Source organism: Dromaius novaehollandiae, chromosome 5 (assembly GCF_036370855.1).
Source record: "Dromaius novaehollandiae isolate bDroNov1 chromosome 5, bDroNov1.hap1, whole genome shotgun sequence".
Lineage (NCBI taxonomy): Eukaryota > Metazoa > Chordata > Aves > Casuariiformes > Dromaiidae > Dromaius > Dromaius novaehollandiae.
Genome location: NC_088102.1, coordinates 9,961,796 through 9,989,289, shown reverse-complemented (window position 1 = coordinate 9,989,289; position 27,494 = coordinate 9,961,796). Strand labels below are relative to the sequence as shown.

The 27,494-nt window shown below is 36.3% G+C and overlaps 1 protein-coding gene across 3 annotated transcripts in view; it reads right to left on the bottom strand.

Annotated features, from left to right (window-relative positions):
* Nucleotides 1-27,494, bottom strand: part of NUDT14 (nudix hydrolase 14) — a 63,630-nt gene that overhangs the window by 24,469 nt on the left and 11,667 nt on the right. For 2 of the 3 annotated variants that reach the window (XM_064511974.1, XM_026114101.2), the window contains exon 2: nt 9,676-9,719. In XM_064511974.1, the coding sequence (XP_064368044.1) occupies nt 9,676-9,719 (44 nt within the window). Of the gene's footprint in view, nt 1-9,675; nt 9,720-24,256; nt 24,423-27,494 lie in introns of all 3 variants that reach the window. The other variant, XM_064511973.1, reaches the window with a different exon arrangement.

Below are 27,494 nucleotides of genomic sequence, written 5' to 3'. Positions count from 1 at the left end.
CAACCACAGAATATTAACATAACTACATTTACCTCGGCTGGAGAGCATGTGGATATAAAACATGTAATATTTTTGCCTATATGGCTCATAAAGGAGCAAATGGCAAGAGTAATGAATCGATCTAGAAGGAAAGTTAGTAAGAGACAAATAAACCATTTAGTCGTGCTACAATTATTTTAGCTTAAAAGTATACATTTGCTTTTCCTCTTAAAGTTATAGGGATTTAGCTTTCTTTGTTTATACAGTGTTGGAAACTACATCTTTCACATTGGTTTACCACATCGAGACCATCATTCCATTCAGTTTTTTAAAATATTACCTCTGAGAAATACCCCAGATCAGGATAAAAGCAAGATAGCTAACAAGCATCCTTTTCTTGTTCTAAAGAAAAATGGCTGCACTTTCAATTTTAAAGCAAACAAACAACACAAACTTGTTTGACCTAATAATAAAAAATAATTCTCGTGGGGGATTCATACATTAGCGGAGTGTAGTTCATCTTCAGTTATGTCAAAAGTATTTTTGCGTCCGTGAGAAGTAAAGAAACAGAATCCCTGTGTTACTTCTCTATTCAAATTAACCATTCACTTCTTCATAGTTTGAACATGCCCCGGAAAACTTATAATGTGGTATCTATAAGTGTTATCTTCTCCCTTTTATCAGAGAAGCACCTAGTATCTTAAGCCAGAGAAAACAGTCCCTTCATTTTCAGAACAGACATGCAATAAAGCTGTACCCTTTGATTATCCTGCAGTGCAATTCCTTCAGTTTCCCAGAGCTTTTAACCATAATGCAGATAGTCCTTAGATTAAATGTGCGTGCTTGCAAAATCTTTATTGGTTCATTTAAGTCTTCCTTCAAAGCATTTTACATTTTTCAAAGGCCAACACCAATCCAATTGGCTGCTTAAAATGCAGCCTATTACAAAAGCAAAGCTATAAGCTCCTGACAAAAACATTCAGCCTGTCATACTAATCACAGATAAAGTGGATTTGGCAAAAGATAATTAGAGACCTCTAGAAGACTACTGTGTTCTGATGAAATTTGAATGATCTTCCAATACAATTTAAATATATTTAGTATTAAATAAAACCAGAATAAAATGGTGAGACATACATTTAAGAAAAATAACTACTACTTTGGAAAAAATCAAAAGGAAGATTAGTTTCAGTAAACTGAACTGCAGCAGGAAGTTGTTCATGACACCATAGAGCAGGAAGCATATGTTTGGTTAATCATCAGACTGGTGGAAGAATGAATTAAGAAGTGCTAACAAATCCATATACATGCACTTTTAAAATATAAACTCTATCTACTTGTAAGGCACTAATCCGTACCCGAATGCTTAATCAATCCATCAAAGAACAAGATGCAGCAGAACTTTGGGGGAATAAATAATCCTCCCAGCACCCTATTTTCATATAACAAAGAAAAAAAATAGAAAGTAAATTCAACTGCAAAATAAATGAGACATCAAAGCAGGTTGCTCTCAATAACATTCTTTAAGTGTCATATTTTGGCCCGTATCCCAGGATACCCTTGGAAATGACACACTGAATCTCAATTGGATTCTTTTAACAAAATATTTTAATAACTAAATTCAGGTTTTATTCTAATTTATTTGATTTGATTAAGTAAAGATTTGTGGGCCATTATATGCAACAGATGTCAAGAATCTGATGGGCTTTTGTTCCAATTCTTAATTATTTGTGAAATTGCTGTTTATAAATGCTATCACATAATAAAAACAATAAATGATCTATCTAAACAGCAGCAGTATGACTGCATTCTGAAATGGCAAAAGTCAAAGTTTTAAAACAATACCAACTTTCAAGGACAGCTCAGAAAATAATAATAAAAAAAAACCACTTGAGTTTTATGCATCAGCTAAAGTAAAACACAAACCAGCAACTCTGTTTCATATGCACCAAAAATCAAATATGAAGTAAATAACAGTCAGTCTCTTCTAAGGCATACGCATATAGTCTCACCATGATTAACAAGAAGCATAGATTGAGAAATAGCTACTGTTAATCACATTTTACCTAGTTTTCCCATTTCTAAAATATTGGATTCAGAAATCGCTTCCTTTCTAAGATATATTTTCAGCTAAAATTCAAAAATGTATACACTGAGATTACAGAACACTTCCTAGCTTTCATAAAATTACTCCTACCAATCCCAAAAGCTGACCAGAACCATGCTAGCATCTCTAGACCATGTTAGCTTTTGGCACCCCTTCCAGATAAAACATGTTTAATCCAAAACCACCTGGAAGCAAGAGGAAAACTCTTGTGTTCAGTCACTGTAACAGAGTAACATGCCTACTCATTTTGCATAGTATTAAAAATACTGAAAACTGAAACTCTTAAAGTTGTAAAAACTAGATCCTATAATTTGGCCACCATAAACCTGTATTTAGAAAATTATGACTAATCAACCAAAACACTTATACATGTGCTTAATTTTAAGCATTTTTATGGATTCAGTTCTTAAAATTAGGCCAACATTTAACTTTTCCAATGAAGTGAAGCCCTGAATAGAAAATTTAATGACATTTTATCCAAATTCAGTGATACAGCTGAGAGAGTTTGCATGCTACATGGTGTTTTAATAGCAGATACCTAAAAACTGGATATCAGAATCTGAAAATTGGGCTTTTGATTTTGCATTTTTCTCTTCTGATATCTTTACAGTGTCAAATACATTTATTTTTGCCTCATTGGTATGATTTTATATAGATCAGATCCTAAGTTAACAACATAATCAAATAATAAGACATCTAAAAGACAGTAAATATGCCTGCAGAATTCCTGGCATGTAAGCAGACGCTCTGTCAAGCCTCAGCATTAAAAAAAAAATAGAAATCAGGCATTAAGTGCATTTTATTTGCAAATACCATATGCAAACAAATCATGTAATTACTGCTTTGAAAGGAAACTAACAGGTTACTAAGTTTGTTCCTTCTAATAGCAGGAAAAATATCATTATCCTGATAGCATCCTTGCTAAACAGATACCTTGCCTAGACTTGAGTATTTTCAATGATAGCGATTACAGAACATGCCTTCATAGACCGTCTTATTGTCTCTTGATAAAAATGGTTTCTTAGTGTTCAATTTCAAGTACACTTTCTGTAGGAGACCACTATTTCTCGAGCTGTCATTGATGACTAATGAAATTAAATGATTCCTGTCTGCTTTATTACATTCCTGTACATTTTTGTGATAAGTAGTAATTCCTTTCTCTTCAGTTGTGTTATCCTTTGCATGAACATGCCCAAGCCATCATTACCTTTTCTCTCAGCTATTATCTCCTTAAACTTTTTATCATTTTTGTTGTTTGTTGAACTGCACCCAGTTTATTTTAAACAGCGCATTATCTTCTGCACTATCTCTGAAGATAATCACGAAAATTCCACACCATCGACACCCTGAAGGAGACGTTACAAAGATGAGGTTTACAGCACAAAGGCACATCACAGTACATGAAAGGCACATGCCACCCAAGAAAGTTTACCTATGTTAAAAAGCAGCATTTCATCCATTTGAAATCTACTGTGATAATTTTTACACAAAGAGAGCATCTGAGTTATATTTCATGGTGTCTTATAATACACTAGGACATAAACCAGAAAAATACATACAGGATTAAATTTCCATAAAGCCCAAACGATCTGGCATATGAAATAGGAGAAGGAATTTAATCCACTCCTATACTGTGGTCAGGGCACATGGCTTCCACCCTGTCTCCATAGCCGCCTGCTCCAGCCCCTGGGCCAGAATAGCAACGCCAGCTCCTCGGTGCCACGTGCGCAGCTCCTGCGACCCATCCTCCGGCCCGCTCTCACGGCAAGGAGGGGATGCGGCGGCCTCGCGGCGCAGCTGTCCCGCCGGCAGCATTCCTCGCTCGCCCCGCCGCAGCCACGCTGCCCAAACGCGGCGGCACCCAGAGGCCAGCCCTCGGGCTCAGGTAAATCCACGGCACGTGGCGCCAAATTGAGTATAGTCATTTTTCCAGGCTAAGTTACATGAATTTTAACATACTTCAATAATACTCTTCCTGTACACGACAACGACGCTTGTACCTGCAGGAGACAATACGCTGTAGCGAAGATTTCCTTGAATACCTGCAAACTTCCTCCTGATGGAAAACTGTAATTTTCAGTTTTCTTTGTGATAGATAAACGATAAAGCCTAAAACAAACAGTTCAATTAAAATAGCAACAAACATTTTAGATGTGAAGTAAATTACTCTCAATTTAAAAGAAACACATTTTATGAGACAGGACATTATTTTCCTCCTTTTTCTACAGAGAGAAGAAATGGCTTTTAAAGTTTTTTTCCAGCAGGAATTCTTAACTCGGGAACTATTAGCGAGCCACTGTGACATGTGCCTTTGACATTTTTTTTGTTGTTCAAGACACAATATAACAAGGGTAGAAGAACAGGCATAGTTGTAAGGTTTTGGTCCAAATGCCTTTTCCTTGTCACATGATTATTTTCAGGGTTATAAGAAACTCGCTTAACAATCTTGTATGCAATTCAGTCTCAATTTTTTCTGTTTAAATGTGTGCTTTAAACTGATTTTTTCATATTTTTAAATACAAAAGTAGCCATAATTTTGGTTTATATTCATTCTCAACACAATGTGAAAGCTGTCCTTTTACTTGTCAACCAGCAAATCGTATGGTTATGCTCCTGTTCTCAAACATTATTACTCGAAGCACAAGAGCAGGCACATGACTGCACACTGACCTTCATCTGTTCCCAAATTATGTCTCTTAAAAGCCTTGAATCTGTTTAAGGAGAGTTGCTGAAACCTGAAACGAACTAGGTCTATTGCTTTATAAAGTAGATGAATGTAAAACTTAAGTATTACATTTCAAGCTCTTACTGTACTAAATATAGCAAAATTAGGATACGGGAGAATATAACTGGACCGTGAGTCTTGTTTTAGAGGACAATTTTTTGTTACAGGCATAGATGATTAGTTAGTAATACTTGGTATGTTTCTACTTCCAATAGAAAATCACTATAAATTTGTAAAAGGAAAATGTCCTCCTGGTCAGTGTTTTATTTTTAATAGCAGTGATCTTAAAAAAAATAAAATAAAATAAAAAACCATCCACACAACAACTAAGATTTCTACTTAGTTCTGATAGGCCCAAATATAAGAAGCATCTTGAAATACACTGCATTTAAGGTTTCATCTTTTGCACTCCAGTTGATTTTTGTGAGCATATGTTTCGTAATAAGCAAACAAATCAGTCGAGTATTCAGGGGAAAAGTAAACTCAATTACAAACAAAAGCACTACATGAAATAACTGCAGAAAGCATCTTTTGCTGTACGTTACTACCGAAAACAGCAGACAGAATTACGTAATACTTACGAGCAATAAACTCAATAAACTTGTTAAATAATTACAATTGAAAAGGCATAACAAAGGATTATTACTTTTCTTCTTTCATTTTTAGTGCTCTTCAGTGTTATTTCTGAAGATGTAATAAATGAACTCTAATAGCGTTCATCTGTATGTTCTTCAAAGCAACATTAACTTGAATGCAACCCTGCAGGACCAGAACAGGAAATGTGTTATTCTCAGATAGATAAGTGGCCTGCAAGTTGATAGATTTCTTGAGAAGTTGATAGGTTTTTGACAATTGTCAGATGGGAACTGTAACATTGGTTAGGTGTATTTAATTTACTGATAAATAGAAATACTCAGGTTGGAAGGGACTTCTGGAAATCATGTGATCCAGCCTCCTGCTCAAGGCAGGGCAAACTTCAAAGTTTTATCTGGTTTCTCAGGGACTTCTCCAGTCAAGTTTTGACTTTCTCCAAGGATGATGTTCCTCAACCTCTGGGCAAACTGTTCCAGGGCTTAACTACTCTCTGTGGGTATGTCTTCTTGTGCTGGGGAGACAGTCTTCTTTCCATTACAATGTAAACCCAAATATGGTAGGAAATGCTGCTTTTTCTGTCTGTACTGATACTCAGCTGATTTTTGGCAACAGAGGTTTTGCAGGTCTGCCTTGGTAACAGTTTATTGTGTGAGCCAGTAACGATTCTGCAAAACACCACAATTTTTTTTAACTGGCATGGAGGAATTGAGAGTAAGCAATTATTTGTTTAGCATAAATTACAAACTAAACACAGCAGAGGTGATTCCAGGACTGATATCCTAGTTCTGAATGCTCCTGAGCTTAAGAAAGCTCAGGACCCACACACTGAAGCTCACTTTGCTTAAGCCTCCATCTGCTGAGGCCTACATCAATAACTAAGAAAAGCAGCTCTCATAAATTTGTGCTACTTCACCTTGTGTCAACGTTAGTTAGCTTTTGTTTGGTTAAATCATTTTGTATTGCATCCTACTGCAATATATTGTCAGATTTTAAAAGGAGGTGACTCACACCTAAGGTGACTACTGCAGTCTTTATGTTTTTGTCTTTGTATGATTTAATCAGCTGTTGATCTGAACAGTTGAAAGGGATAAATTCATACAAAAATAATTTGATCTCTCCTGCTAAATATTTTCCTGTCTCAAGGCTATATTCTGATACAAATCTACTACATTTTGCTTATGCTGACTTCATTTGAAATGAGAAGAAACACAGATGTCCCAAAGGAACCAAACATACAAATTCTAAGTTTATACTTTAGTTCACGACTACATAGCAATGAAGTCAGCCTTAAGCACATGCTTCCATGTGCCACTGAAAGAGAATGCCAGATGAAGACAGGCAATAGGCTCGGTGTCTGTTGTTACATAATGACTTGCACAATGATGGTTTGGTGTTAAATATCATTAAATTCATTATACATACAAACCATATGTAAATATACAATATATACATATATGTACTTTACAGATCTGGCATCCCAATGTGCATGTTCAATATAAGTAAATAGCCTGAGTTTAAAAAATTCTGGGCATTTTACAGCACTACAGCATTTTCAGAAGTAAAATAAATTTTGAATACTTTCGAGAAAACAATGTTATGCAACACATCTACAATATTCCTGAAGACAACAATTATTTCTTAACTTTATGGACTAGGAAATCCTGAACGACAGGACATGTATACCAGAAGCCCCTACTCTTCTTGAGTATTATTCTGTGCTTCATTAAGGGTAACAAGCCTCTAAGGGCCCTCTAACTATGATGTCCTCTTTACTGTTGAGCAGCTAGACCACTGGCTTTAATAATATGGCATATGATCCTATATGAACACATTATAACATAATTACTTTAATATCTTATTTTTAAACACTGAAAAAGGGAAAAACTACATGCCACTGTGTGCAAAATTATGATTTTAGTTTAAATGTGTAAGAACTACTTAAGAATACTGAAAAGAAAAAGCTATTATTTCAGTTATAATATTTGTGTATGTGTTTGTTTAATGTTCCAGAACAAATGTGAACAGTTTTCACAGTATTAATGGTGAAGCCAGTTGTTTATAAAATAAAATACAATAACTATAGCACAAATACAAAATTTAGACCAGAATGAAGCACAATTATTTGGTGGCACAAAACCAGAGGTCATCAGACAATTACACAGAAGCAACAGCTTACCAGGGAATGCTTAGCCATGTAACTAGCCTCACAACTGTCCTACTGAAATACAAATGTGCGGCTTTAATGCATTATAAAGGATCTTGAACATGACTAGTCTATATGGTAATAATTGGCTTCATATTCATAAAGAGAATTTATGCAAAAACATGGGTATTCTATACAGAAAGCTCATGTTATTCCTTCATTTTCAGAAGTTGCAATGAATTTACTTGTGAAAGAGTGTTACACATTCTACAGTACAACAGTAGTCACTAGTAAGTTAGGATGGCAGCTGTTGTACATCTGAAGCTAACAAATGTTATGTGACCAGAGATGACTGGCACGACATGTGGCTGTAGCCTTTTTATACAGTTATGTTCTCAACTATTTTAAAAATGTCCACCAAAGTCCTTCAGAAATACTGTTCCCAAGAAGTTCTTGGAAAAACTGATCCTTTAATATTTACCCCACTCAGCTGCATATACTAACAATGATAACCTAAAGTTAAAATAAAAATAATAATACAATAATTTATTCGTTCAGAAGTCACGTTCTTCTTCTCACTGTGACTTAAGGCTGGATTCACTTGCTTGAAAATACAGGGCATGTATTACATTTCCAAGAATCAATTATCATTTCAGCCTTTTTACCTCTGACCATAAATCTAGGCACATGCCCATATGGACAGAAAAAGTGCAAAGACAAAACTGTCTTCAAGGCAAATTCCAAAAAGCAAGTGTGAACTTCTGTATTAAAATATCACTCCTTTTTCTGTCCTTATTCTCAAATATTATAAGCATTTTTAATCAATCTAATATTTTCCTAGTATTCTTGGAACTTTTACCCTCATAATCTTTATTTTGATAAAAAAAAGTTGCCACCACTTTATATGAATCTCAGGTATCTACACATAAAAACCACTCACTGTAAGGATTTAAAGGGTTCTGACAGAGAAAAAATTCCAAAGTGCAATTGATTTTACCAACTTATTTCACACACTAGAAGAATACTCTAACCATGAGTCCAGTTACGAGTCATAATATCTTTTGCTATTAGTACATTGCTTCATTTTTTTACATTTAATAGAGTAAGAAAAGCTTTTTCCTAGGGAAAAAAAGTTGTTACCTTTGCTTTATCTGTATTTTTCAGCTAACTAAATTTTCAGTGGCTAGATTAAATCTTAATACAATCAGAACAGACAAATGAATATTTTAGTATTCAATAAATCTGAGATTGGGTCTGTTTCACATATTCCTTATTTGTTATTATTTTGTATCAACTGATCTTTGAAGTCCAGAGTTACTCCTTTTCTTCCCTGATAAGATAAATACAACTTGAAAGACTGAATAAAGTCACCGACCATCCATTTCTTCCTGTGTGCTTAGGAGAAGGTTTTGGCATATAGAACGAATGGCACAAAAGTATTCAAACATTTTCAAAGTTACTTGAATTAGGCTTTGCCTGAAACATTATCGTTATATAGCAATAATGGGGGGAAAAAGTTAGTGTAACACTAGAATTTGTTCAAACCTAAAACAGAGGTTACCTTATTCCAAATAATTGCATGTAACAAAACCGAACAGGATGGCCGAAAGTTTAGATTACTTTTCAGCAGTCTCTATATTAGGATGTTATCCACCACTGTACATTCACAGTTGAGGAAAGTATGGTCACAGACATTTAATGGCACAAATAGCAGAGTTAAGTCTCCGTATGTGGGGGGCACAGTCCTTCCCTCAGGTAATAAATTCACAAAGAAGAAAATTTCATACAATCCAAACTTTTAGTTCCACCTTCTATATAAGCATGAAAATGTGCAATACATTTAAAGTAATCAGTATGCTCACATTCTAATATCTCAAAAGGCAGACAAAAATGACAAAAATACTCAAAGACACAAGAAACCATGAGTAGATACTAAAATTTCTGCTAATTCTATCTAAAATAGTTGAGTTGCATCTGCAACTCAACAATTACACAAGAAGTGAGACTTTAAGAGTAAGTTGGAGGACAAAGAAGAGACTCAGCACAGTAGGATTTGGCCTATCGAAGAAAATATGGAGTGAAATACAACATAAAGGCAAAAGGAAATAGTGTAATTCCACCCGTTACCTGTCATGTGTCCTCATACAGTCCCAGACCTTCTTAGTGCCATTCTGGGGAGAGAAAAAAAAAGTGCATCAATGAAATGAATTCCAAGTGAAAACTGACTGAAATGAAATTAAGTAACACTTTAACAAGAATTTCTTGCAAGACTTGGTATAGTTGGTTTTATCTATAAGAACATTATCCCGGATTTTGATGATAAGTATTGCAGAAGTTGAGAACTGTCACGAGCAGATCAAAAGCTTCGATCCACAACATCACACTGACAGCTAAAGAGAAACTAAGGTAGACTTTGAACCCAATTCTCACCATAGCAACAACTTCAAAACCTCCATCTAATCACTCAGGTGCTAGGAAGCTAAGAGTTTTCACCTGTAAAATAATGCATGGATGCAAGTTCTTCCATGGTGCCTGCCCAGTAGTGTTGTTTTTGTAGCTGGACAGATCAGCTCAGCATTTACCTCCTAACCAAACCCATTTGGGATCCAAGAACAAGACATCATTCCCTCTAACCCCCTAAAAGACCCCAAATTGTAGTTTTGTCCATGGTCTGTCTAACACAAAGTGACAGCATTCCATTCAACGTAAGACAGCCTACCCAACTGCTTTTGTTCAGCCCTGCTTGTGGTGGTGGTTTCTATTTTTTTTATACCGTAGGCTTAAGTTACAGCGCTCACCCAAGAATTGGGAGACATAAAATGAATTATTTTTTCAAGACTGAGAGAGTTCAAGCCCATCTAGTAGATGTATTTCATGATTTGGGTTTCTGTCTCCAGCATTATGACATATACTGGCAAAAACCGTCCCGCAAGTAATGTAATGTTGGTTTTGAACTATCAGAAACCAGGTAGGCATAGAACTGCTGAACACGTTTGCAACAGATTTATGTCTCTGTTCGGACATCTTATTAACAGTGATTCTCAGTAGCTGCTGTGCTACTGTTCACACAACTACTTGTAAGTTATCTTGGACCAACCTCTGTCCTCTGATACCTTAAAAAGAATTAAACTTACTGTAGCACAGCTGAAACTGACCCATAAAAACAAATGTTTTTTCCACAGTTAAAAAGACTATGCCCACATTTGCTTACATGTGTATTCTGTGTTCTCTAATCATATATGTGAATACATACATAGCAGTTAACAGAGACCCATATACAATGCTGTATCATATTTTTTAGAACTGTATCAATATTTTTCAGCTCAAATATGACTCAGAGATTTCTCTCCAAGGTCAGTTTGAAGTCTGTATAAGAAATCTGCATTCAACCAAAGGAAATCCTTTTGGTTGCTACTTTTCTCTTATCAGCAAGGCAAAAAACAGATCTGCTGAAAACCTAGATGTCTAAAATGTGCCTAATGTGAAGAGCAGTAGAAGCTATCTATTATAAAGTGTCCTTAAATGGATGATCAAACCCTGAGCAACCGGTTAATGGTTTAAAGCAGGTAAATGTGAGCAATGAAAGAAGAATCAAGTTCAGTTGGTGGGTAAAGGTGCCAACCAATATAGACAAGCCCTTCAGCTCTATTACAGATGTCATGGCTACCAAGTACACAACAGCTGGTGGGGATTAGATAACAAGCACTCTGGTTCAGAGATTAAGCTCCTGAGCTTTATGAGTTTACCAAGCTTTCTGGAAGAGTGACTGTTTGCTTGCTAGCTGGGTTTTCCTTCATTCCCACAGCTCTAATTATAAACAGTTGTTCACCTCAAGAGAAACTCTAGTCTACTCTTCCATCAGTGTCTGCACATAACTTCTGTTAGCACTGACAGGAATCACACGCGTGGATCGAAGGAGAAGCCATGTCATTGTTTAAAGGCAACATTATGTTGAAAGAGAAATAAAGACAACAAATTCTCAATGTGAACTGAAACATTAAAGCCCTTGTTCATCAAGTGGAGTGTATATCCAATCTGTTTCACCTGGTGAGAGATACAGAAACAGCTTTGAAAGCACTGGGACACTGCACGTACTTGCAACACTTGAACTTAATAGTATGAACTTAATAGACCAATGTTGTGTAGCAAGAAAAATTTAAGTTATTAACTGTATAAGGTCCTCTCAACCCTTTTGTAGGTTTAATTCTACCTAAAAGGCTTTATTTGTGGGATTTTCTCTTGTTTGCAGATTACTGTGCAATTTGTTATTTGACATGAGTAGTTTGGGAAACTGTGGACTAGAGATAACATCTTCTGCATGTACCATCATATTGGTTCTCCAGCTTCAACCTTCCCCTGCCCCAAATGGTAAGATATGCTCCCATCCTTTCTGCCTTTGTAGTGTCAGCTTGGGCGAAATGTGGGTGTCCAGCTGATGGAGAAGACCAAAAAAAAAAAAAAAGAAAAGAAAAAGAAAAAGAAAAAAAAAAAGAAAAGCCTGAATTAACGCTATCCTAGGATTAATTTAATCCTGTGATACTACTTCCTATGGTATGATCCTGGCAATAATCCTCCTGGCCCTTTCTTCCTGACATCATTCTGCAAATTATAGAACCTGATTGCCATGAAGCACTCATGAAAGAGTTTCAAATAGCCAAGGAAAATTATACCCTGGAGAACAAACCTCATCCAGATGGGATCCATCAGATCTGAATGCCCTCTTCTCATGGATGAACCCCATTAACATTAACAGAATCTACCTCACATACATGCACATGATCTTTAACAGAAAATAAAGGAGACTGACTATGTAAAAAAGAAATTAATCAAAAAATAATTCTGTATTCTCTATTTTCTAAGTGGCTGCAGAACACACAAAACATTTTCTCCAGAACATAGTTTTGTTTTTGAGTAGTTGAAGACCTCAATTCAAAACCAGCCACAGGCTAAATTAATTTGAATCTATCCGTTCATGATGCTGGTTATCATATGCTCTGACTGGAAAACGTTGTTAAGCTATTTTCTGGCCCTATTTGAATAAAAATCCATTTTATATGATCAACTTGCACCTGTCCAAATAAATAAATCAATAAACAAATGAAACATTCCAACATCTCATTGTTTACAGTGGCAGAAACTCAAATGAGCACCATTCATGCCTTATTGTCCAAGTCAAATGTAATTTGAACCCAACCGTATGGAGTTGAGTTTCTATTGTATCCAATGTGCGGTTCTTTCCTAACAGACTAGTATGAAGGTTGCTAATTATTAATAGCATGTAAACAGTTACCAATGGTTCTTATGCTGCTTTACATACTTTACAGAACATTAATTCTAGCCAGTTTCCAACCAACTATGTCAAGCTGTATGTAATATCTCTATCTTATATTTTCTATAAGACAACGAAATTAATTGCAGAAACTGATCAAAGATTCATGCTTTTAAAAGCCAAGTAGCCATGATTACTTGTTACACTAAACTGTTCCATTCCATATATCCTGGCTTCTGCTTTGATAATGCTCTGCTATCATCACAACTACAGATAGTTGCAAAGAATTAAAGGTAGCAATGATCAAGGTTGCCCCCAAAAACCGGAAGCATCTTTGTGAAAAACAAAAAATCTCAAATGCTTAATCTCCATCACTTTAATAAATATGTATTTGTATATTTAAAAAATAGTCCATTTTCTAATGTCTAAGGAATGATCAAAGTATCTTTCAATGAAGTGGGAGAAGTAACTGTAATAGATCACTGTGAGATCTGAACACCGATGATGGCAAGAAGAAAGGAATGTATTATTACATTTGAAACAGATTTAAACAATTATCCTTCAAATAGGAAATGTTTCCTGTGATGTTTTACAAAGACAAATATGTCAGCAGTATTTTATATTAGTTTTTATCTGTTTAGAATGGCAGTTCTGGTACTCCAACAACATCGTTTATCATAAATTTGATTTGGTAAATCTTTAATCACAAAGTAATCACACTCCACTTCTGTGCTCAGTGATCAGGTTCTGTCATGTTGCAACGCTGAACCAGTGCATATAGTATGTGTAAATTAATAAAGCTGTATTCCAGGAGAGGCAGCATGTGAGACAACTTGGTTTCATATTACACAGAAGACAGATTACTTACATAAGCACAAATTGCATAAGAAAGCCATATCAGGTCAGATGAAATGTCCATCTTGCCCAGTATCATGTCTCTAATAGTGGATGCCTAAAGGTAAACTTAAGAATAGAGGAAGCATACAGCAATGCTTCCCCAGAATAATCTTCCAGTCTTTGAGAAAAGGCAGTTGAAGCACATCAAAAGACAAGGTAGCATTCAAATTAAACATAGTCCTTTTTTTCCCCTGCAAAAGCAAGCACAAATGACCATATCTACACTATTTGAATGTGCCACATTAGTGTGTCACCCATCCTGTTCACCTTGCCTACAAGACTGACTTGATGCTGGCATTGACAACTTTATCAGAATTACTACAGTATGCTATATGCTTTACAGTCTACCCAAGAACTTGATCCCTCTCAGTTCAAGTGATTACAGGACAACTGTCTGCTGCAAAGCCAGTGTTTGACAGTGGATGTGACTTCAGCAGATATGTCTCCTACAAGCAGAGAGCTCTTTATGACACCGTCCATATCTGATGGCCACATTCTCTGTCCTCCCTCTATCCCTGAAACCATTTTCTAATACTCTCCCTGCACCTGCATATTGCCAAAGTCACAGGCAGGACCTTGTTCATACCATCTATTACAGGTGAATCGGACTTCTCCGCAGCCTCTAATCAGAATACTTCCCAGTTCTTGTTCCAAACTACATTCTGTCTCTTGCTAAAATGGTTGAAGATTCACTCTGCTTGGAATATAGCCATACTTACTTTCCTCCACCTGCTTAGGGAATATAGCATCTAAACAACATGGCCAAACAGCTGTCAGAATAAATGTGCAAAGGCTAACCATTTTTAGTAGGACCATTTCTGGGATAGCAATCAGCATCTGCAGATCATTCCTAGATGGCTGCCCTTACTGGAGAAAGTCAAGAGGATTTAGCTCACCTCAGTCTAGCAAATAAAGAAGGTAAACAGGGCAAGCTATAGTAATAAAGTGAATGTTTTGTTAAACAACAACAAATTAGACATGACTCCACGGCCTCAACGCTCTGTTAATCTCCATGACTGTCCCCTTTGCTGATCATTTCCTTCTCCTGTTAGCACACTATGTACCTGTGTTAACATCCCTTTAGGGGTGCTACTGCAAAGTTGGGTTCCAGGCCTTGTATTAGCACTGCATCCCATTCCTGCCTGCCCAGCCAGTGCTTCAGAGCTGCATCCCACCGCACTGTCCTGGTGTTCCTTATCAGGCCAGGCCTCTTCTTCACCAAAGTAGGAAACCTTGAAACATTCACTGGCACTCTGATCCTATGGTGATGCTGGCCATGCATGTGAGAGATCCTGGATATGCTCTAAGACAAGTCACCTGGGAGTTTTCCTCTACCCTTCACTAGGGGCAGCTTGAATGCCTTCCTTCCTCTTCTCCCCGAGGGCAGCACCAGTATATGGTCCACCTCCTGAGAAGCTCTTGAACCAGTTTATTCTTGAGGTAAGGGGTATACATTTTAAGGGATTTTTGTGATGGTATTCTTGTACTTGTTATACTAACATGTTTTCAGTTTACTCTTAAGAATATATGTGGTAATTATCAAGCAACTGTTAAAAATGAGGGTGTCTAAAATCACTGCTCAACATGCAGCTTTACAGTGACAGATTTCTTGCAGTTACTCTATTGGAAGTTCAGACCATTCAACAAATCAAAAGTTGTACTAGAATTGTACCAATTTAAGTAACAGCCAGGCTTGTTTTAATGAGCCCTGGACAGACAGCGTGACTGAAACAGAAAATATACTTACCCAAACTCTACTTACAACTTTGTTTATTTCATTTGCCCTTATTTAAAGTATTTACTAATCAGAAAAACTACTGAATTGAAGGCACTGGCTAATCATATCTCCCATGTTTATCCACAGAAAACTGCTGCTTGGACAGAGTGTAACTAAGGTTCCAGGTACTTTACAGTCACACTAATATCATCTCCAAGGGGTCCACACCCTGTATTACAGACTTTTGAGGAGACTGATTAAAGGGTAAGCAGACAGATCACTTAAGATGTTGGAGGTCTCTGAAATGCATACATATGTCCAAAACAAGCAAATCAACTTCACATACGTCACTAAAGAAGAAAAAAATCTTTCCATGACAATGATTAACTTCTTATTGTTTACTTTACAGGAGAGACAACAAGGGTATTGGCGACCCATTGTGATATGCACTAAACATATGTAGTGGGAACAGTTCCTGCCCAGTGAGCTTACAATTCAGTTAGAACCCAGACAAAAGTTGGTGTAAACAAACAGAGGCAGTTAAGGAAGAAAGGCAAATACATTATGGTATAGATAAGCCACATGCACAAGTTATGAGAGTTAAAATGACAAACACCAGTAATGATCCTCTAGCCTCTACCAGTTGGACTGGATTTAAAGCAGTCATCCAAGAAATAAATGTTCCATGTTTGTGAAAAACTCCTGAGGTTGATGCAATTATAGCATAAAAATAACTCTGTCCTCACTGCTCCACTTACTCTGTTTCCACAGTTCTAAGACACAAAGGCAATTAATGTCCTTAATGCAAAGGGATTATGACCATTCATTGTGCAATAAAATGGTAACACTACAGGTAAAGAAAAATAGATAAGAGAATTAATTGGCAAATAACGGTCTTAAGCTGGAGTCTGCAGTGCCAAGCCAGTATACAGTCCCTGTTTAATCATTTACATGTAACAAAGCAGTAAAATTCCCTAGAGGGATAATCAGATTTTGCTTTCTTCTGTTCTCAATTGTTTTTTAAGGTATGAGAGTATTTTTTTTTCTTTAAAAACAAGTGTAAAACTTGTTTTTCTACTGCAGTCATTTCCCAATTCAACCCATCTTCTATAAACTTATCTATACTCTTTAATATTACTGTGCACAGCATAGCCTCTTTCTACCTGGAAATTCACTACATACTCTCTTGCTGAAGTACTACTTGTTGCCCAGACCTGCATGGCAGGGAAACACCAAACTCAGCATTTTAGTAGATGGGCTTTCTTCACGATAAACCACATGAGCAGTACAGCTGGGGAACCCAAGTAACAGACTCACCAAGACAGACAAAAATCTGCACCAATTGAGCCAGTTCTGCAGTTTCCAGTCACCCTTATTTTCTTAAATTGGCTTTACTTTAATGCTTTTCAGTCATACTCAATTTTTATGATCAATAAAAGCAGCCAATATGTAAATTAGCAAGAGCAGCACATTAGTAATTCAGTGCTTTTTGGTTCATAAAATATTTCCTATGATGGGAAAATTTGCCCTGAAGTAGATGTGCATTAGCTGCTGCTTCTCTTCCAGTCACAGTTCCTGGCTTAAACAGAGCGGACCTCCCCTGTAATAAACCTAGCGAGCCTGGAGATACTGGACGCTGCAAGCTAAGCCCTCATCCCTCTGTAAATGAATTCTTCCCCCTCTGCAGAAGTGTCCCTATCAGTTGAAACTTCCTTCTTACATTTCTTTTTTTCAGTTAATGGAATCAGATGTCACATCTACAGCAATTTTCAGTGGAAACATATCAGGATATATAATCTAATACAGACCATTTCTTGCTGACTTAATTATTAATGCACTATAATTTTTGTTATATACAGACAATGCATTAATGTTTCCAATGTCACAACAATGTGTGTGCAGAAGCTGTATTTCCAGGTCAGTCTCAAGTCCCAATACTTTATGCTTTTCACCATCATATCATAAAATTATTGATCAAATTACCTTGCACTGTCTGAATAAATTTCATAGTACTTTCAGCACTATGCCACATAAAAATTATGTAAACAACAATAATAATAAACCAGCAGCTTATATGTCAAAAAAATTCATCTACCCCATGGTTTGGAATTTTTTTGTTAAAAAAATAAAGCATTAGCTGTCAACATGATATTATGAAATCTGTATAAATAACAGAATTTATAAGAGAAAGACAGCTAAAGCAAATTTGGACTTGTAAAGGTTTCCAAAGAAAATGAAATACTTCTTCAATATGCTTTAAAAGTTTCATTATTTCCCATAAAATACCTTTCTTTAATTAATAAGTTGCGGGGAAGAGGGCTGGGGTTTTTTAAGTATCTCTCTCTCATTTATAGAAACTAGAGAGCTGTCATGCTGTATCTAAAATTCTTCATCCACACACAATAGTGCAAAAGAAAAGTCAGAAATTCAAGGACAATTCATATTCAACTTTTTCGCCTGAAAAAGAACTATTCTGAACAGGACACTGTTTAAAATGTTTAAATGTTTACAATAATGACTTATCACAGTTTTTGCCTACTTTAAAGGTTTGATTTGTAATAAACAGGAAAAAAGCTGTCTTCTCTTTATATAATTATATATTTTATAGAAAGTATTACATATCTTTCAAAACGAAAGGAAGTACTTTCAACTGGCATAAAAACATGCAGCTCAAAAAAAAAATCAATAAAATTATTTTAATTCGCACAAGTTGAGCAGCTGGCCCTCTTTCCTCCCCTTCTGCAGACATGTATCCATATTAGTGAACCGTCTTAGGTACGTTAAATAACTACTAATTTAAATTAGAAGGATTTCTGTGAAACTCACTCGGTGTGAGGGTACAGCTCCATAACTGCGTAAGACAATCTAAATCCAGGCTGCTCTCCTTTCTACCCAAACTGCACATCTCTGCTCTGACCCCTACCCCATCGCTGGCATCTGTGTAACGATGCAGCGAGCTGCTTCAGAGAACTGGGAAAAAATATGCCCTACAAAAAAGGTGATTAAATTTTCATTTTTAGTAGCTAGCATCAATGTTACAGCATTATATATATATTACATTTTCACCAATGACTATTAAACCAAATAGCCTTGGTCTAGCCAAAATTATTCCAAGAGTAGAGAGATCCGTCTGATAAGGAGTGCTTAAGAGAAAGACACATGCACACAAAAAAGCCTAAATTACAATTTTAGTCCACACCCACTAATCGACTCCATCAGACTGCACATGCTGAAGTAAATGAAGCCTCATCTTCAAAAGCAATTTGCAGAATTACTTGCTGATGTTGAAGAACTACTTCAAAAGATTTTAAGTGTTATGGAATTTTACTGTTTTTCAAACAAGCCACTGTTTAAGCTCAAGAGGAAAGGGGAGGTGTTTGTTTTTTAAACAAAGCTTGTAAGATTTCGTTACTAAACTATCCAGAATGTTTATCTTAAAAGCATCATGATTACAAATAATGGTGCTTTGCAGTTTTTAAACTTACCAGTATTTAAATGTTTCAGTTAGAAAACACTGTTTTTAGTGTCTTGGGGAACGGCATCCAAAAATACAGACTGATGACTTTTCAACAACCTATAAAAATGAATTTTACGTCGAAAACACAAACGACTGTCACTAATAGGCCTTCATTGACAGTATTAATAATCTCACAATTAAAACTAAGTCTAGCGAGGCTCATGGGGACAACTGGTCCTACACGCTAGCGCGACAGCTCAAGCTGACACAGCGGTTTTTGGGCAAGGCAAATCTGCGGTGCTCTGTGCTACACACTTTGTGCACAAGGATCTTGAACAAGGGGTAAAGGTGCTCAGCTCTGTGTGACAGCAGACACCTTGAGGCATGGACTTGATTTCCTATCTGAAATTAGTTAGAAGACACTGAATTACTCCTTGAAGAAGTCATAATACGTATCAGTACAGACCACACCAGGGATACCTAAAGGGACATAAAACCTAAGGTCACAGGCTATAATTTTTACAACCCATATCAATTTTCTCTTCAAAGTGAGGGTTATTCTGGTAGGAGTTTGCAACGAAACTGCAAACAGATGGTGGTGGCAATAGAGTTTACTGTTCAAAGGTGCAATTTTTTCACACTTTAGGAGGTAAAATAAACAATGGAGAACACATTAATTTATTCAACTGTTAATGCAATACTGGGCCAAGCCACTTTGTTCATTTTATGTACATCAACTGCCAGAACAATTACAACTAAGATACCTGATGTGTAAGTAAACTTTCTCTTATAATCCTCTGGAAGTTTACTTTTCAGGTCACAGTTTGTTTTTTGTGTGTACTTTTCAACAATGGAGCTGTTGTAGTTTAGCTTGGCATTCAACTATCAGTAAGATCACTTACCTTTGAATGAAATTTTTAAAACATGAAAGTTAAGCATATTTGAATACATTAATATAAGTAAAATCTCCTTCCTGTCTGTTTTTCTGCTTTTCATGTACATCATCATTAAGAGCAACTGCATATACATATCACATGTGCTTTATTCCACAGCAAAACACAGTAGCATGCAGAAATCTACACTATAAAGAATAAGGATATGGTGCTTGCATTAAGAAACATGATATGCACAGAGGTCAAATTTATGACTCTTCTCACTAACATCATTTTACTGCCAGGTCAGCATATAACTTAAGGTTATAACTTGAGATACAGATGGGCTCTTCTAGTACCAAGTTAACTCCAATAAAGCAAACAATTGCTAATAGGTAGAGATTTCAAAAACAAGCTGCTATTAGCATATTTAATTTAACGGACAACATTTCAATCAAGTATTAAACTGTTATGAGCTTTACCTAAATTCTTATAATATTATTGAGTTTGGCTGCCTATTTTTCAAAATTTTCACTAAATTGTGTTTTCCCTCAAAAGTCTGTAACAACCTTATTTTGCAAGGATGAAAGGAATATACACTTTCCAATTTCCAAAAAATTCCTACCACTACTTTTTCTTAAAGTGATAGTAAAATATGAAATCCAAAACTTTGACTGGACTTAGTTAAGAAATATCTTTGTAATATAGAAAGAGGATTTAACAGTGATAATACCATTTGCAAATTGTGCATTCGGTTGATGGGACAGCAAAGTATTCTTCTGTAAATAAGTACTGTTTTCTATGTACTACACATCTCACACAGCCAGCTATATGCATACTTGCTGAAAAACTACAAAGGTCATTCAACTGGTATTTACAGAATCTTTCCCCTATATTTTTTCTGTTAATTGTTACAGAAAAAATTCACACAATTTACATAATTTTGGAAATTATCAGTTATTGCATCAAAGACAAAAGAAAAACTCCTTTCTTTTGCCATAATGTATGCTTAATCTGACCTAAATCAGAACTGCCCTCAAAATAATATCACTCTCCCTTCTTCTCCAGCTCTCCTCATGGCCTCCTGTGTGCAAACACCACAAACGTTTCTGCAGCCACACACTGAGCCACAGTAACGATGTAATCTGGTTAAAACAACCTCAGCATAAAAAATCCTCTATCTTAGTCATGGTGCCACTGCATAAATGTAGGTAACACACAAGAGACAGGACAGCATGGAGATGAAGACAAGTTGCTGGAACTGGAAGGAGGCAGAACTGCTTTCTTTCTTGCTGGCATATGCTGGTTTAACACTGGCAAAAAGCTACAGCGCTTCGGTTAATGTCACGCAGCCACTTCACTAGGTTTTATCCTTTTTTTTCCCCTCCCCGGACAAGTGTTAACTGTAATTTCATCGCTTACCTTCTACAATGCTGATCTGGCAAATAATTAGGGACATGCTTGACTTTTTTTAGTTCAATGGGATTAATACGGATATCTTAGAATTCTGAGGATCAGAAGCTCAAAGGAATTGAGAGAACCGTCCTAGGAAAAATCGTGATCAGAAAGCGCGATGTTTTGTTTTCTCAGTTCCATACCAGCACAAGCAACAGTGATAACCAGACACACTAAGATTAAAAGCACATCCCCATACAGCATGAACATGGAATGCTTGATAGATTTTTGCACGCATTATACATCCAATGAACATTAAAGGTAAATGAAAAATAAAATTTTCTGAACAGCCTAAGAGGCTGAGAAATATAGATCCAATTTTCCAAAATTACTTAAGTATTAAGGAGTATACAGTATTTCTTGAAAATAATCAACTCCCCCATTTTTTCCTATGAAAAGAGAAAGTTAAGTTTTGCCAAAAGTCTTTCCAGAGTCAGAACAGCATTTCTACTCAAGAGTATACAAACACCATTATCACCAACAGTCAAGTGCTTATGGCACTCTCTGGTGCTACAGAAGGCACATCTGCTGGCTCCAGATCAGAGATTAAACGCCAAGCAAATACCCAAACCAGACGGTACCGAGAATTCTTAGGTGTTTTTTGTTTCATTTCTTCTTCTAGAACTGTCCTGCTTTATAGAAATTCTCACACATTGAGTCAGAAACACAAAAACCCAAAGTAACAAAAAACCCAGACTTTGTAGTTCACTAATAAGGACACGAATCTGGGGAGCAATTTATAATGATAACTCATACAAAGTAGAACATCTTCAAAAGAAGAGATCTCAGAAAGCACTCTGTAGCATGCCATAAATGTCTCTTTTCAGGCACTCACCCCAATGATGGAAGATGTGAATTTAAAGACTTTACTCTGAACCACTATCATTTCAGACAAATGGCAGAATCTCTAAAGGCAGCCTAAATGTCTTTATTAAATTCCCCCGCAGAATATGACATTTTTCAAAATTGCAATATATCTCCCAGGATTACAAAGCTATTTCTGCTCTGCTATCTGATGGAGCCTAATACTTAGTGAAATTCAATGAGACAGATTCCTCCAAATTTCTTCTAAAAAATGGCACTTATACACCTAAGTTGCTGAAGACATTTTCCAAGCTACCTAATTTTACTGAAACACAACTAACTATATAAAAAAGAAGCTTTGTTTAAAAATTTTAGAGAGACCAAAAAAATGAAAAATGACTCTGGGGAATCTCTTTTAATCTTTTCTAGTCCATTGGCAGCTGACTCCTTTTGACAACAGCGTTACTGAGATAAAGGGCCTACCTACATGGGAAGCTTCAGACCAGTGATAACCAGCGACAGACTGGCAGAGGAAATAATTTTGCACTTGACATAATGTAACCACATCAATTGCATCTGTGCTAGGATATCTTCAGGACACAGCAAGATTCAATATAAACTACCCATAGCAAATCACTAAAGTCTGAGACCACAGTAGATGGTAAATCTCACTTCCTATTCTTAAACGTCTTCCTCTACTCGTACTGTGCACTCATTAGTAAAAACATTCTTTTAACCCCTTACAAAAAGGACTCTCCAGAATGATGAGCACTGGACAAACCCTGCTTAGGTCCAAATCACATTCTTGAAACTCCAGTAATTCCCCTGATAGTTTACACCAAAGAATTTGGGAATACTGAAGACAACCTAATTTAGAACCTCTAACTCAAAGAGAGACATTCCACTGACTTCACTGGGATTTAGGGCTCTCACCACATCTGAGCAAGCACAGCAGGGAAAGAAGCAGACATGAGTATAGTCACTAAAAGGAGAAAATGAATCTTAAAATCATCAGTCCCAAGGCAACCACTATGCCTACAAGCATAACTTCTTCTAGGCTACCCTAGGTCATGACCCTTATCCAAAAGGGGAAGGAAAGAAATTGTCCTTTCATCACTAATTTCACTATGCCATTCAGGAAAACAACACTGAGAACACCATAAAACCACAGTTTAAGTTGCCACTAGTATTTCAGCCAAATGTTAATCACTACCATCAGTTGTCTTATATTTCTCATTACCTCTTTAGTCATCCTAACAAATTCCACTACAACTTCTACATGGGTTGATTACAATCTTCTCCAGTTGACAGGGAGCAGAAAAAGAAGCTATCCCTCTTCTGCCACAGTACTGGACCATTTCATTTTCAGACAGCTGCATTCAAAAGCTATGCAATAGATAAATGTTAGTGCTAGTTTCCAAAACAAAATTCTATTTTCGCTGCAGACCACTGTCACCTGAAGCAGAATACTGATAAGAAAAAGCCTGTGTCTATTATAGACTGTTGTATTATTAAAACTTGGATTCAGCAAAAAGAAATCTGTAATACTTAGCTTCTCCTTTAAGTTGCAAATGCACCTGTAAAACAATAGCATCGGTCAGATAAATACGATTTTTACAAATAACTAACAAATCTGTTCATGTAATTGTAACTTACGAAGGACAAAATATTTCTGATGCAGAAGTCAAGGCAATCCAGGAATAACATAGCTCAATGAACTGTACGCCTTGCATCACACACAAATCTGGTACATGCCAACAAAGAACCAGCATTAACAAGATTAACCAAGGTTAGCAAGCAGCACTTAGGAGATCCTAAGTTTCAACAAAGTTGGGAACAAAGCCAGGTGCAGCACCGTGGTGTCTCCATGGTGAAATAAAAGTAGGAAAGGACGCTTCCTACACTCTGAAGTCTCAGAGGAACTCAAGGTTACCACTTACTGCAAGCGTTGTTATAGACAAGGTCTAGGGATTTTTAGCATGTCTCTTCAGGAGTACCGAATGCTGTAAGCATGTCAAAAGTATTTACTGCTGTTTCTGCTGGCTCCTTTCACAAAATATCAAGTCACCTCAAGGTCTCTTCTCTCCGAGCATGCAATGTCAGGAACCCAGCACATACATACGAACTGTAAATCTTAGACAAAGAATGAAGTTTATAAATTTGCTCCACAGATTCAGTAGGGCTGGTGTGAGAATGAAGAATTAGCTTCCACAAGTATTACAGATACAATTACACACCTTTTTTTGCAAGAGCAGGATACACTTTTCTAACTAAAAAAATATAGAAAACACAGCAGTGCAGAAAGTTGCTTCTTTTCTCTTTCATCCTCTCCCCAAGGCACTTGTGTTAGGTATGGCTTGTCACATCACTCGGTGCAACACTGGAAGGCACACTCTGTAAGGGCTGTAGAAGAACGTACACACAGAGGGTAAGGAAAACACAGTGTTTGCCTGGCTGATAGACTTCAAATCTACCTATTACATTTCTTTTTTCTTAAGAAATACTTTAAAAGCAAATATTCCAACAGTTTTTCCTTTCAGTGAAATGATTTCACTGACTAGCTTGTTTTCAGTTGCTGGGTCTGATCAGATCTCTATTCCCCCCCCCCCCCCCATAATTCTTACACTAAATCTTGACATTTGTATTATTACTTCTACAAATTAATCTTTCTCTATGGAGTGTACCATAACGCTCTAGGGAGGCTCATATGTTCCACTGATCCTCGCGAGAGTCCTGCCAAGAGGTTTTAACTCCTAGACAGATCAAAGAGAAGGCAACCAGATAAAAAGAAACAGGGCTGTCCAGACTGACAGGTGGACCATCTATCCTTGAGAAAAGATGCTTTACAGAAACACAATCAGGTGTCACATTTGGAAGAACTATCCAGTAAAGTACTACGGTAGTCACTTCTGCACTAAGGATTATTGACCCTGGTTTCACTGAATAGGTGGCCAATGCTTTATTATTATTCTTTAACTTATTTGAGCGTGACAAATCAGACAAGTTACTGATCAAGTTTTAAGCTGTATAAAGCTGCAGCACTATGAAATGTTGTTCTAAAGAACAACAGAAACCTTGCAGACAAAATAAGCCAGTAACCATGTAAACCATGTAAAAAAATAAAAAATTCTATTTGGAGACATCACTCAATTCCTTAAAGCATTGCTGAGAGGCTGTTCTGCTAAAAACTACCTACAGAAACTGCCTATTTATGTCCCATATTTTAAAGTGGCAGAAATGTTACAATACTGAAAGCAGAGTACTAAGCACAGACACAGACATAAAAATCTAGGACGGACTTGTCAAAAAGCTTGACAGCCAACTCTTCTTCTAATACTCTTGCTCCAAGTTAACATACTTAAGTGACCAAACAATAATAAACATCTGTACTAAAGCCAGAACAAAGCTGAATGAAGCCAGTAGCTATACTTTGCTTCATCAGTTCAAAATAAGAACATACACAAGATCTATACAGGTTCATATCCTAAATATGTTTTAAAATTATTTACAAGGTTATACTCTATGCAAATTTATCTATTTCCCCTATTTTCGCCACATGTTGACTTAAGCTGAGTTTGTCAGAATGTGTGATTTCTGGTCAAATAGGTGACTGCAATCACAGCAGCCCAGTGTTTACTTTCTAAGTAAAAAAATCTGTAAGTCAAGTTGCTTGGGAGTTTGCCTAATTTAGGATTAAGTAGAAACAATGTGAGTGAAATCCTGGCCTCACCAATATGAGCACCAAAAATGTCACTGCTTTCAACACAGGCAGCATTTCAAAAGTTTATAAAAACATATACTATGGAAAACAAGACCTGGCCTTTTATAATCTGGAACCTTTTACAGTCTAGAACCTTTTTCTGCAGCAAAACATAATGCTACTTCCATTACAAGTTCGCAAATATCAGTTGGTAATTGTTGCTCAATGATGAAAATACCAAACAAGAATGGACTGTATTTCAGGTTCGAGTTTCAGTAAGAGACAGTTAACAGACAGGTTCACACAAACTTTTAAAAAAACATTTACTCATCTTGATGTGATACAGTTAGGAGAAAAAAGATGCTCGACTATTATGGCTAACTAAAACATCAGCTAAAATGACAAATTTCATTGACAAAAATTGTTAAAATAATAACACCAAGTTATCAAATTCTATGTAACATTGTTTGCATAGTCAGTCTTCCTAGTCCCAATTTTCAGTGAACTTGTACATCATGAAAGCCTTACAGAATCACTCTAATAATGTTATCCTTTTCAGTGATACATACCATTTCTAAGCACAGAATGTGCAAATAACCCAGTAGTTAAAATCATCATATATCAGGCTCTTGGCAAAAACAATTTTCTTCATGATGATCAGATCTAGAGTCAGAATCATGCATAACACCTAGCTCTTTAACTTCAAAAAGAACTCATGAATTAAAATTGAAACTACATTTAACATTTCTGAAATTGTAAGATGGACTAATGAATAATGTACTGCGTGCTTTATTAGGTTGCTGAAGAACTCTTTTAATCTTGTAAGATAATTATTTGTATTTGCTTATTAAAAATGCACCTTGATCATATGCAGCCTCACACATCAGAACGAGAATTTGGCTCTAAACTATAAACCTCAAACTCTCAGTGAAAACACTGTTTTCTATGTGCACTAAATAGTTTCTTCCAATCAGGAAGAAATCTACTACCCAACTCTAAAAAACACACTGTTTGTTGACTGGGAGGACTGCAGAGAGAAAAGAAAGGGGGGAGAGGAGAAGAGGGAGAGGAGCAGCATGCAGAAGACAAACTCATGCGATTACTGTGTAATACACAAACGTGCTTTTCAGAGAGTGGACACACAGAATATATTTAATATGCTGTAACAGAAAGAAAAATAACTATTCTTGAAAAATATTTAAGAATTTGAAGCACTAGATATTAAAAATATCAGAAAAAAACCATCCCTGAATACAGGCAAAAGAAAATTTAAAAGCACAGTAACCACCACTTACATTTTCATGCTTGCATACTTTTCCTCCTTACAGAAGGAGGAAAGAAAAATAAAAAATCACATGCACATCCAGAGGGTCACAAAAGCTATGAAAGAGATACTTAACACAGGTTCCTGAGCAGATGACAAGCCATTAAACTTTCACCTTTAGGCAGTTATGATGATTTGATGTCTCTTTTATGATATCTCCATTTTTAATTAAAATCTACGATGTGTTTAACAAGCAATTCTTCCATCAATCTTTGATGTGTTTTACTTATAAAGCAATGACAGTTTTCAGCTCAGTCTCCTTAAAGTTCCAGAGAAACCATTTTCCACTCACTTGCTTTGAAAGCCATTAAAATAACTTGATGAAGAACAGCAGCAGGGGGCTAACAGAAGCCAAGGCTTAGTAACAACCTTTAGATTTTTCTCCTAAGACTTTCTCACAGACCCTCCTCACAAAGATCCTCAGCGCTTTTCATCCTCTCCCTTCTCCCCA